Consider the following 15,818-nt stretch of genomic DNA (forward strand, 5'->3'; position numbering starts at 1 on the left):
TACGTAGTAGTATAAAAATTTTCTTACCAAAAATAATAGGTATTCAGTTGAATACCTTGAATTGAAGTGGGCCCACCCTAGAGGGACGGTCGGGGCGACAGAAAGTTCCTGGTGCGCTAACTACACTGGATGGAGGAGGAAACGACGGATCGGGTAGATCCGTACTAGGTTAGCGCAGATCCGACCTGGGAGTGGAGGGGTTCCGCCGCGCCGCCCCGGGGTGAGTGGTGGGTGAGTGAGGGGTGGGTGAGATCGGGAGAGGTGAGAGCGAGTCGGGCTGGACCTAAGGGGAAAAAAGAGCAAATAGGGATGAAGATGATTCCGTCCGCTAGTTTTTGACGGACCGACTCGTGCCAGTTCCAGAGCTAAAATTTTAAATCCGGATCCTTCCTATCCGCACCTTTTTTTTTTCTAAACTTGTCTAGTCACAATTTATAGATCTTCAAACTATACCATGAGTGCTGATTGGCCAAATGCCCTCCCATAGCAGAGGCAAAACTGCAAATGCTGACGTCCCTTAGATCTAAGGAATGAACGGCCGCGATGCAAACAAACCCCATAAGACCCCACGCGAACTGACGAGCCTCCCAGAACTCCTGGAACTCTCGCCCCGCGCCGCCGGCGTCCACCACCAGACAGAGCAGTCGAGAAACCCTCGCCGCCGTGCCGCCTCGTCGTCTCCGCCGCAGATCTCCGACCCCAAAGCCTACATCTCCACGCAACCCCGAAGCTGCCCGCCATGTCGGCGATGCTGGTAGGCAGCAAGGCGCGGGCTCTTCTTCCGCCATTCCGCAGTCTCCTCCTACTGACGCTTATTTGTTTCGTTTCTCGATTCCGCAGCAACCGCAGGTTATCCTGCTCAAGGAGGGCACGGACACGTCTCAGGGGAAGGCGCAGATGGTGAGCAACATCAACGCGTGCACGGCGGTGGTGGACACGGTGCGCACCACGCTGGGGCCCCGCGGCATGGACAAGCTCATTCACGACGACAAGGGCGGCGTCACCATCTCCAACGACGGCGCCACCATTATGCGCCTCCTCGACATCGTCCACCCCGCCGCCAATATCCTCGTCGACATCGCCAGGTCGCAGGACTCCGAGGTGAGCTCACTGAAGAGATTTACTCTAACTTGCTCGTGTGTGCGCTTGGCCTATTGTGATGTGTCATGTATGAGCTTGTTCCACGCATTTTATAAGAATCCTCTGCTTCGCGATGAGCTGAGACACGAGATTCCATTCTATTATCAATGTGCCATAAATGCGCTGAAATGAAGTTTGCGGTTCTTTCTGGATCTTTTGCATAGTCTTATACAGATAAATTATACAGTACGCTGCCCGTGCTGTATCAACTAATGAAAATGGTTAAATCAACGCTTTCTTAGCATAAAAAGCTCTGTTTATTTTCTTGTCCAATTTTGTATTGCCCATTATACAGTCCAGAAAGTCATTCTCGATATATGGCATGCCTTGTTTGCGTTTTGTCAGGATGTTTCAGAAAATTTGCTCTGATGCCCTGGTAGTGATTAGGCTGATGTTTGTGTTCTCTGCTATTTGAGTGAGCTGCCAGTTTTGTCCTGCAATTTCTTATCTATTGATCAGTTTTAACCCCCTAGATTTGTTTGCACCCAGCCACGTGCTGCAGTTTGGCGGTAATCTGGACATGATAAAATTCTGTTTTCTTCAGGTTGGTGATGGGACTACAACTGTGGTGCTTCTTGCTGGTGAATTCTTAAAGGAGGCAAAGCCTTACATTGAGGATGGCGTACACCCTCATAGCCTAATTCGTAGTTACAGGATTGCTGGCCATTTGGTTAGTACACTTACCAATTTTCCCTTCTTTGAACATCCTTGCATTGAGTGCCTTGCCAATTTTTAAATTTAACTTTTTAATCCACACGAGTTTCTCATCAGGCAACTGAGAAAGTTAAAGAACTGGCGGTCAGCATAGAAGGGAAAAGCCTAGAAGAAAAGAAATCTCTGTTAGCCAAATGCGCTGCAACAACGCTCTCATCGAAGTTAATAGGCGGCGAGAAAGAATTCTTTGCTTCTATGGTTGTTGATGCTGTGCTTGCTATTGGCAATGATGACAGGCTTAACATGATTGGAATAAAGAAGGTAATTCTGTAATATGTTAGTACCAGAATCTTTGTGTTCATTCTCAAAGTTATGGTGGTTGGCTGGTTGCTACTGATATGAAACTGAGTCTTCATTTCTTTATATGCTTAGCTGCTAAGTTTCACTCTTAATCAAGGTATTCTTGTGTTTGAACTGTTATTAGGTTCCTGGAGGTACTATGAGAGATTCCTTCCTTGTTAATGGTGTTGCCTTCAAAAAGACGTTTTCATATGCTGGGTTTGAGCAACAGCCAAAGAAATTCTTGAATCCAAAGATTCTTTTGCTTAACATTGAGCTTGAGCTGAAATCCGAGAAAGAAAATGCAGAGATTAGGTATGTTAATCAAACTTAAACACAGTTACAGTGTTACCTTTATTTGTACTTGTGTTTTATGTGCCCTCGGTTCTGTCCTTTTTTCTCACTGCAGTCTTATTTTCTTGTAGATTGTCGGACCCTTTGCAATACCAGTCAATTGTTGATGCTGAATGGAACATTATATATGACAAATTGGATAAATGTGTTAAAAGTGGTGCAAAAATAGTGCTTTCTCGATTGGCAATTGGTGACCTTGCAACACAAGTATGTACTCTCATTGCAGATCGTTCTTCTTTTTGCTCTATAATTTGCATATATTCAGTGCTCTAGCCTTGGCTCAATGAATCTTTCTTTATGCAGTATTTTGCAGACCGTGACATTTTCTGTGCTGGCCGTGTCACGGAAGAGGATTTACAGCGTGTTGCAGCAGCAACCGGTGGAACCGTTCAGACGTCTGTGAACAATGTCATCGATGAGGTATATATGCTTAAGTGGTTGTTTTTGGTCTATACTATATAGATGGATATTGGGCTGGACTTTAAGTTATATGTTTTAACATCGGTTATTTGTCAATAAAATTAAGCTGGCCCTAAATTTGTCATGCTCCTTTTTTGAAAAAGGTTCTTGGTTCCTGTGAAGTATTTGAGGAAAGGCAAGTGGGAAATGAACGGTTTAACATATTCAGTGGCTGTCCTTCTGGTCTAACAGCAACCATTGTCCTTCGGGGTGGCGCAGATCAGGTCCTTTATTGCTACAATGATTTGTCAAGTTTGTAGATTAATCATAACCATACTAATTCTGTTGTTGATGCTATTTTAGTTCATTGAGGAAGCTGAAAGAAGTCTCCATGATGCCATCATGATTGTTAGGAGAGCACTTAAGAATTCAACAGTTGTGCCTGGTGGTGGTGCTATTGATGTATGTATTGTCAACTTAAGCTAAATGGTGTGATCTTTTACAAATGTCGGTATCCTAACCTATTTCCTTTTATGTTAGATGGAAGTAAGCAAGTATCTCAGGCAGCATGCACGGACCATAGCTGGGAAGTCTCAGTTTTTTGTTAATTCATTTGCTAAAGCCCTTGAGGTATATCTTCCTGGCCTGTTCTTTTCCATCCAATGTATATTCTCCTTTATTCTGTAATCATACTTGATGGAGGAGCTTTTAAGATGTGTCATCAAGGGTTGCTCAGATTTTAGAGCTCAGACCAAGGGTGGATTAAACTACTTAACCCTCATAGTTCAAGATCCGTGCATCTTGAATGGGTGACATTTGTGTGATTGGCAGAAATACATGCAACATTAGAATTCACATATATCAATAGTTTGTGCCAGCCAATTTGTCTGGAAGTGTCCTTGACCTTTAATAGGCTACTGGTTGGTTGAAGTTTCTCTGAAATAAAGAAAATATGCATGTCAATGTTTTGTCTAATCACTATGATTTGTGAATAACATTAGAATGTCATAGTTATGTTGAGACTCACTTGGTTTTGCTTGATGTTTGTTAAGTTCTTGTATATCACAGTTTTGAAATACATAGAATGCAAGTTCCTTAGTTGAAATACATCTTCCTGCAGGTTATCCCGAGACAGCTTTGTGACAATGCTGGATTTGATGCAACGGACGTGCTAAATAAACTCAGACAGAAGCATGCATCTGGTAGGTTACCTTTAACTTTGTTTCAATATTTTAAGCTTCACCGCAGATTCTGAACTTCTTCATGAACCGAGGAACTATTATTTTTCCAACCTTGTGTCCACTTTTAACAGGTGAAGGTGCTAACTATGGTGTGGACATCAACACTGGTGGAATTGCCGATTCCTTTGCTAACTTTGTGTGGGAACCTGCAGTTGTGAAGGTATATGTGCTCCACACCCCCCCCCCCCACCCACAGATCAATGCCAATTCACATTCTAATTCTTACATTGGTGGCATAACTTTCTTTTCCAGATCAATGCTATAAATGCTGCAACTGAAGCTGCTTGTCTTATTCTCAGCGTGGATGAGACCGTTAAAAACCCCAAGGTAAGGAAATGTACAGGATGCATAATGTTGGCCTTAATACGACCTGTGCAAATGCATTTCAAATTCTATATCTTCCACTAACAACACATTTTACTATTTTAGTAGGAACTTTAGTCTTGTAATCATTGTTTCCAAATGTAATTTGAAGAAACAAAGAAAGAGGCTGAAATTTCTTGGCTCAGGATTGGGGAGAGTTAGTGCTATTTTCCTGGTTTTTAATTGTTTAAGTTTCATCCTTTTATGCACGTGACATAACCACACTTCAGTATGGTAATAAAAATTCAAAATGATGAGGACCTGTTCTTTCCACACAATATTCTTTTTATTATGCTGCTACACATAAAACTGACAAACCCAATGCTGAATGCAGCACATATACTCGCATTAAGTAATTAACAACCTCCAGGATGATTGAGCGTTCTTTTCACTCCAATGTGTCTTAGTTTTGAGCATATTATTTCTCTACATATTGGTGCTAGAACCATGTTCTTTATTATTTTGGTACTACATATCCTTGATTTAAATCTATGTTTAGTAATTTGCAACTTCTGGAATATTTTGAGTTTTCTGTTAGTCCTGTTAATTCTTTTTCCAGTGGAGAAGCTGTTTGAGTCAATCACACATTAATTTCGCGATCTTAAGTTTTTGTTTTTGCAAGCCGTTTCTTTGCATATTGGTGCTACAATGTAATTCAAATAATCTAACTGGGTTGCCATCTTTGCTCTAGTCTGAGAGTGCACAAGGCGATGCTGCTGCTAGTGCCATGGGTGGTAGGGGCCGTGGTGGAGCAGCAATGCGCGGCCGTGGTGGAAGGGGAATGAGGCGGCGGTAGTCGATCTGTACTGCATTGTATCTTCGAATCACTTGAGTGGGTCAAATTTTGGAGTTTGGCCCTTCCTCTTCCTATATCCATGCTCTTTGCGTGGCGTTGTTTGTGAGCTCTATGATTTCCTAGATGTGCTAATTGGAACAGCAAATGGATGGGAAAATATTGCTGTTATGTAACGTCACAGGCAGAATTATTGTCCCATCTTGTTCGTTTCCTTTGTAGGATTTGGTAGTGTCGTCATGTGAACCAGGTTTATATGCTGAGATTGTTCAATATTATTTGTTCATCGTGTGGGTTTCATCTCATCTCAAGTTGGTGAGATCACTATTCTCTGATTCGGCACACACTTCTGCATTGTTCTCATTCACAAAATGCCGGGTTTGGTGGAGAAAAAAAAAATCCTACGGCTGAAACCAAAATTGTTGCCTGGAGATGGAGAGCCATGTATTAACCTATTACAAAAGGGTTAATTGGATTCACCATTGCAAATATGTGACTTTGAAGATATACCATTTATTTTACCTGTTTGGAATCGTACCATTACAATTTGTTCCAGCTCTGAAACCATGCCATTTTCAACGTATATGATGCCTTTGGGCCCATATAGAGGTAACCATATTCCTGTATTGCCCAAAATACCCCCGCGACATCTCTTTCTCCAGTCACTGGTGCATGGGCCCCAAGCGTCGTCCCCTTCCTCGATCTGGACAGCGGCGGTCGCACTGATCTGCTCAATGGCGCCATGGCCTTCTTGAGCTCGCACGCTCGGAGGAACTTGTGACCTCACCGTCGGCCAGCAATGAGTTTCTGGCCATCCCCTCAAAAAAAAAAAGTTGCTGGCCAGAACAATCAATTTTAAATCTGCACATCAAATCTTGAGCGAGCTCACACCAACAACCCCTCCATCTCGGCCCTACGCGCGTCTGTTCCTGACCTGCAGAGATCCAGCCCATCCCTATGTAACGTCTGCAGCTGGGGCGGATGGCGTCATCGACGTGTCGTGTTTAAGTTAAACTATTTTTTCTAATCGTTTGTGTAACTGGCCGGTGGGTCCAGTCAGTCAGCGTCTGCGCTCGAGCATATAGGCCGAGCCTCTGTATCGAACAGAACATGAACAATCTTCTTGAGAAACGAGTCTAGCTGGGGTTCAGGGTACATCGCCCGACCTCGCCTATCCTCTGATCTCTTACTGGAGCTTGCTCACGTCTCCGCCGATCACCGGAGGCCACGGGTTGTTACACAAGTATTCGTCATTGCTAAGCTGGAGCACAGGTGAAGGGGAGCATCGCCAACTGCGCTTCCCCACAGCTCCAGTCTCCATGTAACCTCGGCATGCCCGTCCGCGTCCGTCCATGGCCGCCCCACCTGCTCGCTCCCCTCCAATGGTGGCGTCATGGACTCATGGCCAAGGTCGCCATCACCCGATGTTAGACAATGGGCGAATCTGTGTAGGGGCTCAATGCTGTTTGCAAAGTAAATGTGTTGGAGATGAGTTTGTGGCGCGCGAAAGATGGGGGCGAGGCCACGAAGAGAGAGGAGGCGAGGGGAAGGTGGCCATGGCGCCGCTGCTGGTGGTGGCTATGCGTGCCACTTCGTCCTCCCTCGCCGAGGCCTCCATCGGGCTTAACAAGAGCTTTGTGCCCGACTAGGCATTTCAACTCAACAAGATACAAAAGAGGCATCTCGATCTATCTTTTTCAAGTGAAACATAAAGGTGATTAAACACCTTACACTCTAGTTGCTTATTAGAAGGGGTTAAACTAATCAGCAAGACATCTTCCCAATTGCTTATAAAGAAGAATTTATTTTATGTAAGAAAGCGTGCAAAGAAATACACCAACCTTTAGTATCAAGAGAGACCACAATTATTTAGAAATTTGATTTGATACCTATAGTGATAACTAATTCATACATGAATAAACCAGCATGCAAGGAAGAAAAGATGTTCCAACATGTTAGAAATCTTAGTGACAAATAACTGTATAATTAAACAATCAATTATCTGGGAAGAGTTTAATGCCATTAGAATTATGAGCGGAACACTATACCCGAGTATTTTCAGTGGGAAGGCCTGAACTGAAGTTCCTTCTTCCAAAACTTGAATCATAACCTGCCTGCGCCTGAACGGGCAAATAACGTGCTCAAAATCAAATCTGGAAAACTGACTCTTCCATTAAAACAAGCAAAAAGAAAAACCTGCTGGTGCTAAAAAGAAATTATCCGATGACGAGTAAATCTCAGAGGTCAATTGATGCGTATATCATGTTGAAGTAAGCAAAAAATTGTCCCTGAAATTTCATTTCTGAATGAACTCATAATGCAGATATATATTGAAGAACAAAGAAAAGACTCACAGGAACATAATCTATATTGCAACTTTAGTAGTAGATAATGTGACGAAAATCTTTGACTGTAAAACAGAAACAACACGCACAAGGTTTTTAATCTATCGCAACGTCAAAAAGTACTTACTACCTTTGAGGATGAACTGAGGCTACAGGTAGCGTTGGCTCTAGGCAGTAGATCCTTGGCTCTTGGTGGGCAACGAACCAAAGGCGGAGCTCTCCTGTACCTGAGGAGGAGGAGCAGGAACCCATGGAACCTAGGGTTAGGAAAGAGCTCACGATCGACGTTGCACCTGAACCCAAGCAGAGACGGTCGAATCGCCTACCAACGGAACGGTAGCCTTAGCCAGCGGGCGCAGCCCCTTCACGAGATGACGCGGCAGGGCTTGGGGGAGCTTGGATCCGAGAAGGTGCAGCGCCATGGCTGCTCTCTGCTCGATCGACAAGGAGGGGAGATGAGCCGCGGCGACGGAAGACACGTACGACACGCGAGGCTAGCCGACAGTCGTGCAGGGACAAGGACTCCGTCCTACTAGGCTTGGACTCTACCATACAACCATGAGCAGATCGGTGTAAACTTTGTTCTCGCTATATCTGCGACTCTGCGAGCCAGCACCTACCAAGATTTCAGCAAACTAGCAAAGGATCAGGTCCCGAACTGAAGCCGCACATCTTCTCATCCATCCATCCATCCATCCTGATCCAACCAGTCAGCGAGAATTAACCACGCCGATATATATGGTAGAAGTCTGAGAAGAAGGCAACTATAGTGTCATGGCCACATGGATATGGAAGGAGCCACAGGCGCCTTCCAAGTACGCGGCCCGCCGACGAGTCCCAGTTTGGCAGGCAAGGACGGCATCTCGGAGCGCGCGGACGCCGCCGCGATCACCGCATCTATATAAAGTTTGCCACACCACACGGCACGAATAGGTAGTTGAGCACGCACGCACGCAAAACCCAAGCTGCTCGTTAAACACTAGGCGCTAGCTAGCTGCTAGCCTTAGCCACCCCGCAATCATGCAGCTGCTCCACTTCGTCGCGGCGTGGCTGTTCCCCGGCGCCGCCGCGATGGTGGCGAGGGCCACGACCCCCAAGTGCCACGAGCACGACAACGCGTCGTCGCTGGCGTTCAGCGTTGAGGCGGCCGATTCGGCCTCCTCCATCTCCTCCCCCTCGTCTTCGTCCTCGTCGTCGAGCGACGGCCACCCCAGGTTCTTCACTCCCCGGCAGCAGAGCCCCACCGCCTCGCCGCTGTGCTTCGGCGCGGGCGCCGGCGGCGCCGGGAGGCTGCTCCGCGGCTCCCGCGGCGCCCGCGCGGGTCCGTCCACGAAGCATGACCACGCGGCTGCGGCGAGCGTGGCGCCGGCTGCCAAGGGCGACGTGGTGGGGAGGTACCTGCGGAAGATTTCGAGGCGGCTGAGGAAGGCCAGGAACCCCAATAAGGGGTCGCCACCGTCACCCAGGTGCGCCGTTGATGACACCGCCCGTGAGAGGGCCGAGTCCGTGGCGCGCGCCATCTCGTACTGCAAGGACACGCTACGGCGCGGCGCGGCGCCGGCCCAGCCGCCGCCCTCGCCTAGCCTCGACGACTGGCTCCACGACAGGCAGGAGGAGATCATCGCCAGCGCCGCCGCGCACTGCCACGAGCGCACGTACTCGCAGACCCCACCGCCGCGGCCGCCCTCACCAAGCACCGCGAGCGTCGTCGCGCACGGCGACGGCGAGGAGTCGCCGCATCACGGCCGCGACGCCAATGACAGTAGGTTTCTCGCTAGCCGCGCGGCACAATCTGGTGCCTGGGCTGTCATAAAATTATGATGCACGCCAATGTCTAATGCATTCGCTCTCAACACATCCGTGCAGAGTGCCGTGGCGAGTCGGTGAAGGCAGCAAAAACTGCAGCGTCGTCGTCCCCAAGTGATCTGGCGGCCGACGAGTTGGAAAAGCCCGGCAGCTTCGACGAGATGGAGTTCCGGAAAATCTTCGACGGGGACGAGGAGATGATCGGGCGTCACTTCATCACTGTACAGATCTGAAGAAATCGGCGTTCCAGGAAGCAGTGTCGAGAATTTTGCATCGAAGAGACAACTGGGAAAGGCACGAAATCATAGCTAGATTTTGTGGGTCAAAATATAATCCATTGCTATCTGTAGCTATAAAAGAAGCGGAGTACTGTGACAACCTACCATCCTTGAAAATGCATTTCTAGGACGGGTGATGGTCTTACTCGCCCCTAAAAATATCTACCATTTTAATGGGCGGGTGATGCCATTTTTAGGGAACTGGTGACGTCATCACCCACCCTGAAAATGGTGTGGGATGGGTGATGGCGTCACCCGCTTCTAAAAATAAGGGACGGATGTCATGACATTATCCGCCTCTATAAATGTTACGCAAAAAGAATCATAACTTTTTCATAAGATCTCGGATGAATAATTTTTTCATATAATTTTGGATGAAGAAAATTTTATATAACGAGATATACAATTTTATAGTTGATAACCTTTTTTATTTAAGATTATTAGTAGTCCAAAAATTATTATAAGTTCTCTAGTTTCAAAATCTACTAGTTTTGATTTGTTTTCAAACAACCTCATATGTAGATTAGTTCCACATCAAATTGTAGTGGTAAGATCTAAAATTTTATATTTTATACTAATGTTCACCTAAACAGTAAACGCTAAACGGTCGGTGTGGGTCCGTGTAGCGTGTAGACCATGTACACGCTGTGTACACGGTATTACACAGATTACACGTTTTGTACCATATTGACAAATATAAGTACAGTAACATTTATATATGCTAAAAACTAACAATAATAATGACAAGTTAAAAAATAATTTCAAGTGAGAATGACTATAGGAGAGTTTTGCATTCACTTTTGCGTGAATTAAAATTAAATCTTTAAACAAGACCTTTAAGCGATGTGTTCTCTATCCTAAATAGTACGCTACTTACTCTAAACGGCATGCTATGCTACTCGCCCGTTTAGAATATTTTTTTCCGTGCCGTGTAGCCCGTTTAGCCCGTGTACACACCGTGTAACCCATGTAATACCGTGTAACGTGTAAATATACCGTTTATGGCCTAAACTGCATGTCTACCCATCGAGTAACATTTACATGCTGTGTACACAGCCGTGTAGCCCGTGTAGGCGAACACTTATTTATCTAAGATCATTTAGAATCACAAGATCATTTACTAGTTGTGCTCTATACATACAGTTATAACTATATAGTATTTCATACAACTCAAGTTATATTTTCAAGTTTCCACGATTTTAACCCTTTATATACACTGAAATATATTTGGTATATTTTTTCTGTATCTATAGTTCACAATAATTACAGTGTAGAAGTTTCACTTTTTTAATTTGTTCTTCTATATTTAAAGATTTAAATAAATTTTTAGAATAAAATAGAAAAATATTTTTAAGAACAGGTGGGGAAAGAGAAGGGAGGACGGTGGGGAAAGAGAAGGGAGGGCCGACGTCGTGCAGTCTGGGGCGAGGCGCCACGCCGTGGTGAGCATTTTCAGGGCGACACGGAGGTGCAGCGCCGCCATGGAAAGGTGATCCTTCGAGCTGCCCTCGCTGTGGGCCGCGAGCATGGCGGTGGCGTATTGAAGCTCGCCCAGGAGGCGGTGTGCGACCACTGAGCTCGGGTGCATGAGCGCAAGGTCACGGGCGCGGCCGAGCGACGCTTCCATGTCGCCGTCATGGTCGGCGAGTATAATCTCCGCAGCCTCCGCGCGGACAGCCTCCACCTCAGTAGTCGCGCCAACGTTGGCCATCGCGCGCGAGGTGTTCTGGAAAAGGCCGCGGCGAGGCGGGGGGCGGCGGAGCTTGGGGGTTTCGAGAGCTCCATTGCGCGCCGCCCCTGCTCGGCGTCCTCTGCAACTCCGTCCAGGGGCGCGCTTCGTCCCCGCATCCACCTTCCGCATGCCCGGGCTCCGTGCAGGCGTCCTCCTCCGCTGAGACCTAGCCGCAACACCGCCCTTGGGGCGGGCCCCGCGCTCGTCGTTTGGACCCGTGGGCGTTGTACCAGCCGGAACGGTGCGGACCGTGGTGCTCTTTTGCTTTTCTTTTTATCTTTTCCAGGGGTGGGTGAGGGAGTGACCCGCCCCTGGAAATGGATTTCTGAGGGGGTGACCCGCCCCTAGAAATGGGTTTTCAGGGATGGTCGTCTTACCCGCCCTTGCAAATAGCATTTGTAGCTGCGAGAATTAGGGATGGGTATCGCACCGTCCTAAAAATACTTTTTTACCCGGGCCTAAAAACCGTTTTCTAGTAGTGTAGGATTAGAGTTTAGATGTTTATCATAATGGTTTTTAAGGAATTAATCCTAGAGATTACCCTAATGCTTGCTAATCGGTGCGCTTTCATGCTTGCTGGATAAAAGAGAACAGAAATGGGCTCTTGGCGCGAGCCTGCTATCGAATGACACTATGACAGTCAGAAAAGAGGCAACCGTTGCATAAAATTGGGCGGAGCCTTCCATATGCACAAGAACACCAATTAGCCGTTTAGGCTTGCCATCTCCAAGATGACGATGCCGTGGATGATCACGACGTGAACATAAATATGATCGATGCCACCATAGGATGAACAATGGCATGCAGGCGGCAAAACTCAAATTCCATTCCAATTCGGTTGTCCCCTTCCTACGAGCACTCGCTGCCATGAATTGGCTGTTCGCTTACGCCGTGGGCGCGACGATGGCGGGGCCTGCCGCTGCGTGACCACGGCCGCGACTGCTGCATCCTCCTCTCCTCCGAGCCTGACCGCCCGTCGTCCTCGGCGTTCAGCGCGGGCGGAGCTAATCAGGGAGCCTGTCCGGGCTCCTTCCCATCGGCGCGTGGCCACCTCCTCGTCGAGCTCGGGCCACTTCAACTTCTTCACGTCCCGGCGGCAGAGCGCCACCACCTCGCCGCTGTGCTTCGGCGCCGGGACGCTGCTGTGGAGCTCCAGCAAAGCCCTGGACCCTGGTGCGCGCGTCCAAGAACCCGAGAGATGACTGCGCATGCGGCGAGCATGGCACCCAAGGGCGACGTGGTGGGGAAGATGCCTGCGGAGGATCTCGAAGCGGCTGAGGAAGGCCAGGGCCGCCGAGGAGTCGCCGCCACCACGCGGGGGCGCCGTCGACGACACGGCCCGTGGGCGCGCAGAGGCCGTGGCGAGCGCCATCGCGTACAGCAATGAGACGCTCCGGCGCGGCACGCCGCCGCGCGCCCCCGCCGATATCCTCGCATAGCCTCGACTGGTGTCTCCACTACAGGCATAAGGATATCATCGCCAGCACCGCCGCGCAATGCGACGAGAGCGGCGGCGACTCGCGGCCACGCCGGGACGGCTCTCTCCTCGAGCGGCAGCCTGAAGATTAATCCCTATATTCACGATCTGGATCAGGGGCTTTCTGAAAATATCGAAACTATAGTTTACAAATGACCCCCTAGTTTGGATCGCGATTAATAATCACGATCCAAATGAGGGCGTTTTATGAAAATATAGCATAGAAATATTTACATACAGACCTCGAATCGCGATCCAAGTTAGAAGGTTTTCTGAAAATACTGGATCAAGTATTTACACATAACCCCTTATATTCCTGTAAATTTTATAAATGAAGGGCCCCGTTTAGATGGGCCGTTCGTTCTCTCGTCCTCTCGACGACTCGCCGGCGCCGGCCCCCGCCGCACCGTTCCTCCAGTTCAGGCACATGGATCAGCCTCCCACGATCCGCAAACCCCAGCGATAGATCCTCACTCTTCCAATCCGAAGGAGACCCGCCTGCTTCTGACCGGAAGCGTGCGAGATTCGCCGGCGCACATCATTAACGCGCCGCCGCCGATCTGTCGCCGTCTTTTGCTCAATGGATGCCCGCGGGATGATATTTACGAGGCCTCTGACTGTATAGTTCCGGCTTGGACATTGCAGTCTTCTTCAGTTCGGGCCAGCATTTGTAAGATTGACCTGTGCTCTTGTGTTCAACTTCTACCTGATGAAATGCTTCACCGTAGCCATTGTTTGTAGTGTACTCCCAGAATTTGTGCATATTTTTTTAATTTGTTTGCTTCAACGGAACATTGTTCGAGCTTAGCAAAGAATTCCAGAGCTCGCATAATCCACGCTGAACCTGAACAGGCACCTTCCATGGCAACCATGCAGACGCAGGTACTTGCCATGCCAGGCGCCGCACGGAGAGCTGCCCCGCTGACGGTGGAGCGGGGGCGAGGAACTACCACAAACGCGTCTCTGGCTGCTCTGTCGCCGGCCGTCTTCGCCGGCGAAGGGGAAACCCCCTGTGCCTCTACTGAGCCGGCGGATACCACGGCTTGAGGTGTGCGAGCTTGAGGAGGAAGACGACTCCCTTATGCGCTGAATCAAGTCCGATCTGCGTCGCGAGGCAAAGAAGAAGTGTCCAGTTGCAAGCCCAGCCTGATCGTTGGAATTTAGTATGATTTTATATGAGGTATCCAGAAAGTGTAGTTTGGGCTGGGCATGTTCTCTTTCTGGCTGGGCCCGAAGAAGCAGCTTGGTTGCACACAAGTAAAGGCTGAAAGCTGTCGAAGCTCCTCCTCCCATTCCCATCAGTGTAGATCGTCGGCGCCGCCGCACCGAGCGTGCGTAGCTTTGTCGGCGGCGCGACCGCACGGGATGTCCGCGGCAACAGCCCTGCCCCTGGACTGAGCCACGCGGCGCACCCGGTTCCAACTTTCAAGACCGGTCCGCACATGTGCAGGGAAGACGAGTCCACGGCATGGCCACCCTCCCCTCCCCTCGCCAACATTTCCGGCGAAGAGGTCGCCGCCGCCGCCATCGCCCGTCAGCTTGGGCTGGGGGTGAGAGTCCCCTAGAGCTTCCGAACAAATTCCGTGCAAAACTTTGACGATTTTTTTCCTCAAAAAAGAAAAAAACTTTGACGAAATCCATGCTCTTCAAGCACACTGATGGAACCGCTACTGCTGTTCGTTGACCCAATTGATGTCCCCCATAAAATCTAGAGTGTGGCATCATCGGTGACCACTTGTTCTTTTCTTGATCTCTTGGTCAACACCTTGTTAGTTACTGTGGCGCCGCATCTGGCGTGCCTTGTCGGTGGCACGACTCCGCCGCACGGCGACGTGCCCAACCAAACCGAAGCCGCTTCCCCTTCTCTCTGGCCGCTCGTGCACGAACAGGATGGGCCGTGCGTGCACGGTGGCACCACCGGTCCACTCGAACAGTGTGGTCACATCAGAGTATCAGACTCGGTTCAGTTTCCTGTTCGTCTCGCATCCATGTAGCGAGCACCATCAGCGTCGCGCGTCGGCTCAGGCGATCGAGGCACTGACGAACCACGCCGCTGTTCGCTGACCCCACGTCACGTTACGCCTCTCGCGCAAACCCTAGCTAGCGCACTGCTCGTCTTTCGACTCCACGCCTAAACATGGTCGATTAGTCAACACCTTGTTATAATTAACTGTCATGTGCGCCATTAATAGTGGTACTTATAAGCCATGCTTAGTCTCGAAATCTTCGCTACCAGACAGCTCCAGGCACTGAACCGCTTGTCTTTGTTGCCTCACCTAGATCTTGGCCGCGTCGCGAGGCTTAACGCCCAGTTCTGAATATAATTTAGTTGTACTCGCACGTTGAGTAAAACACGTACTCCTACCAACTATCCGCGTCCCTAGCACGCACATGCACACGTCCCAGTCCCAAATATGGCTCAGTTGTACTCGCACGTTGAGTAAAACACGCACTCGCATTAACCCCGCTTACGCTTTCGTTCTCGCTTTGCGTAAAAGGGTTAATCCGGAGGTTGAAATCACTTGGCACTTGAGTTTATATATTGATGAGACTCACTCTCAACTAGCAAGGTGGAACAACGCTCTACGTATACCATATACCATACCACTTATACTTGAACCACCGGTGGGCTCAAATTTATTCTTGTCAGGATGTCACAAGCTCGCTGACGGGGTAGAAGATGAGGAGCTCGACCTCAGCGCTGCAGAGGAGAGAGCTCCATGCCTACTTGACCAGCCCCGCGCTGAAGAGGTTCTGAGCATGCATATCATGTACCGTCATCTCCTCACTACCAAATACCAATACAAACGTTGCCCCATCGCCTGCCGCCCCTACACCATTCTCTTCTTTTCTCGTCGGCCAATCTCGTTGTCATATTGCACGATGGCTGCGTGTCA

The 15,818-nt window shown here is 48.8% G+C and overlaps 1 protein-coding gene and 1 long non-coding RNA gene across 2 annotated transcripts; one reads left to right on the forward strand and one right to left on the reverse strand.

Annotated features, from left to right (window-relative positions):
* The first annotated feature begins 575 nt into the window (after positions 1–575).
* On the forward strand, positions 576–5,588 carry LOC112891141 (T-complex protein 1 subunit eta-like). Its single transcript, XM_025958075.1, has 14 exons — positions 576–754; positions 841–1,101; positions 1,685–1,810; positions 1,912–2,115; positions 2,279–2,448; positions 2,559–2,694; positions 2,791–2,907; positions 3,051–3,170; positions 3,250–3,348; positions 3,427–3,516; positions 4,007–4,088; positions 4,199–4,287; positions 4,380–4,454; positions 5,182–5,588. The coding sequence occupies exons 1-14, from the start codon at positions 740–742 to the stop codon at positions 5,284–5,286; spliced, it is 1,689 nt and encodes a 562-aa protein (XP_025813860.1). The 5' UTR covers positions 576–739; the 3' UTR covers positions 5,287–5,588.
* Positions 5,589–7,107: 1,519 nt separating this feature from the next.
* LOC112891142 lies at positions 7,108–8,155 on the reverse strand. Its single transcript, XR_003228418.1, has 3 exons — positions 7,955–8,155; positions 7,759–7,855; positions 7,108–7,403 (listed from the first exon to the last, which is right to left on the reverse strand). It is a non-coding gene; the product is annotated as an uncharacterized LOC112891142 (long non-coding RNA).
* Between the last annotated feature and the right edge of the window lie 7,663 nt (positions 8,156–15,818).

This window comes from Panicum hallii, chromosome 4 (assembly GCF_002211085.1).
Source record: "Panicum hallii strain FIL2 chromosome 4, PHallii_v3.1, whole genome shotgun sequence".
NCBI lineage: Eukaryota > Viridiplantae > Streptophyta > Magnoliopsida > Poales > Poaceae > Panicum > Panicum hallii.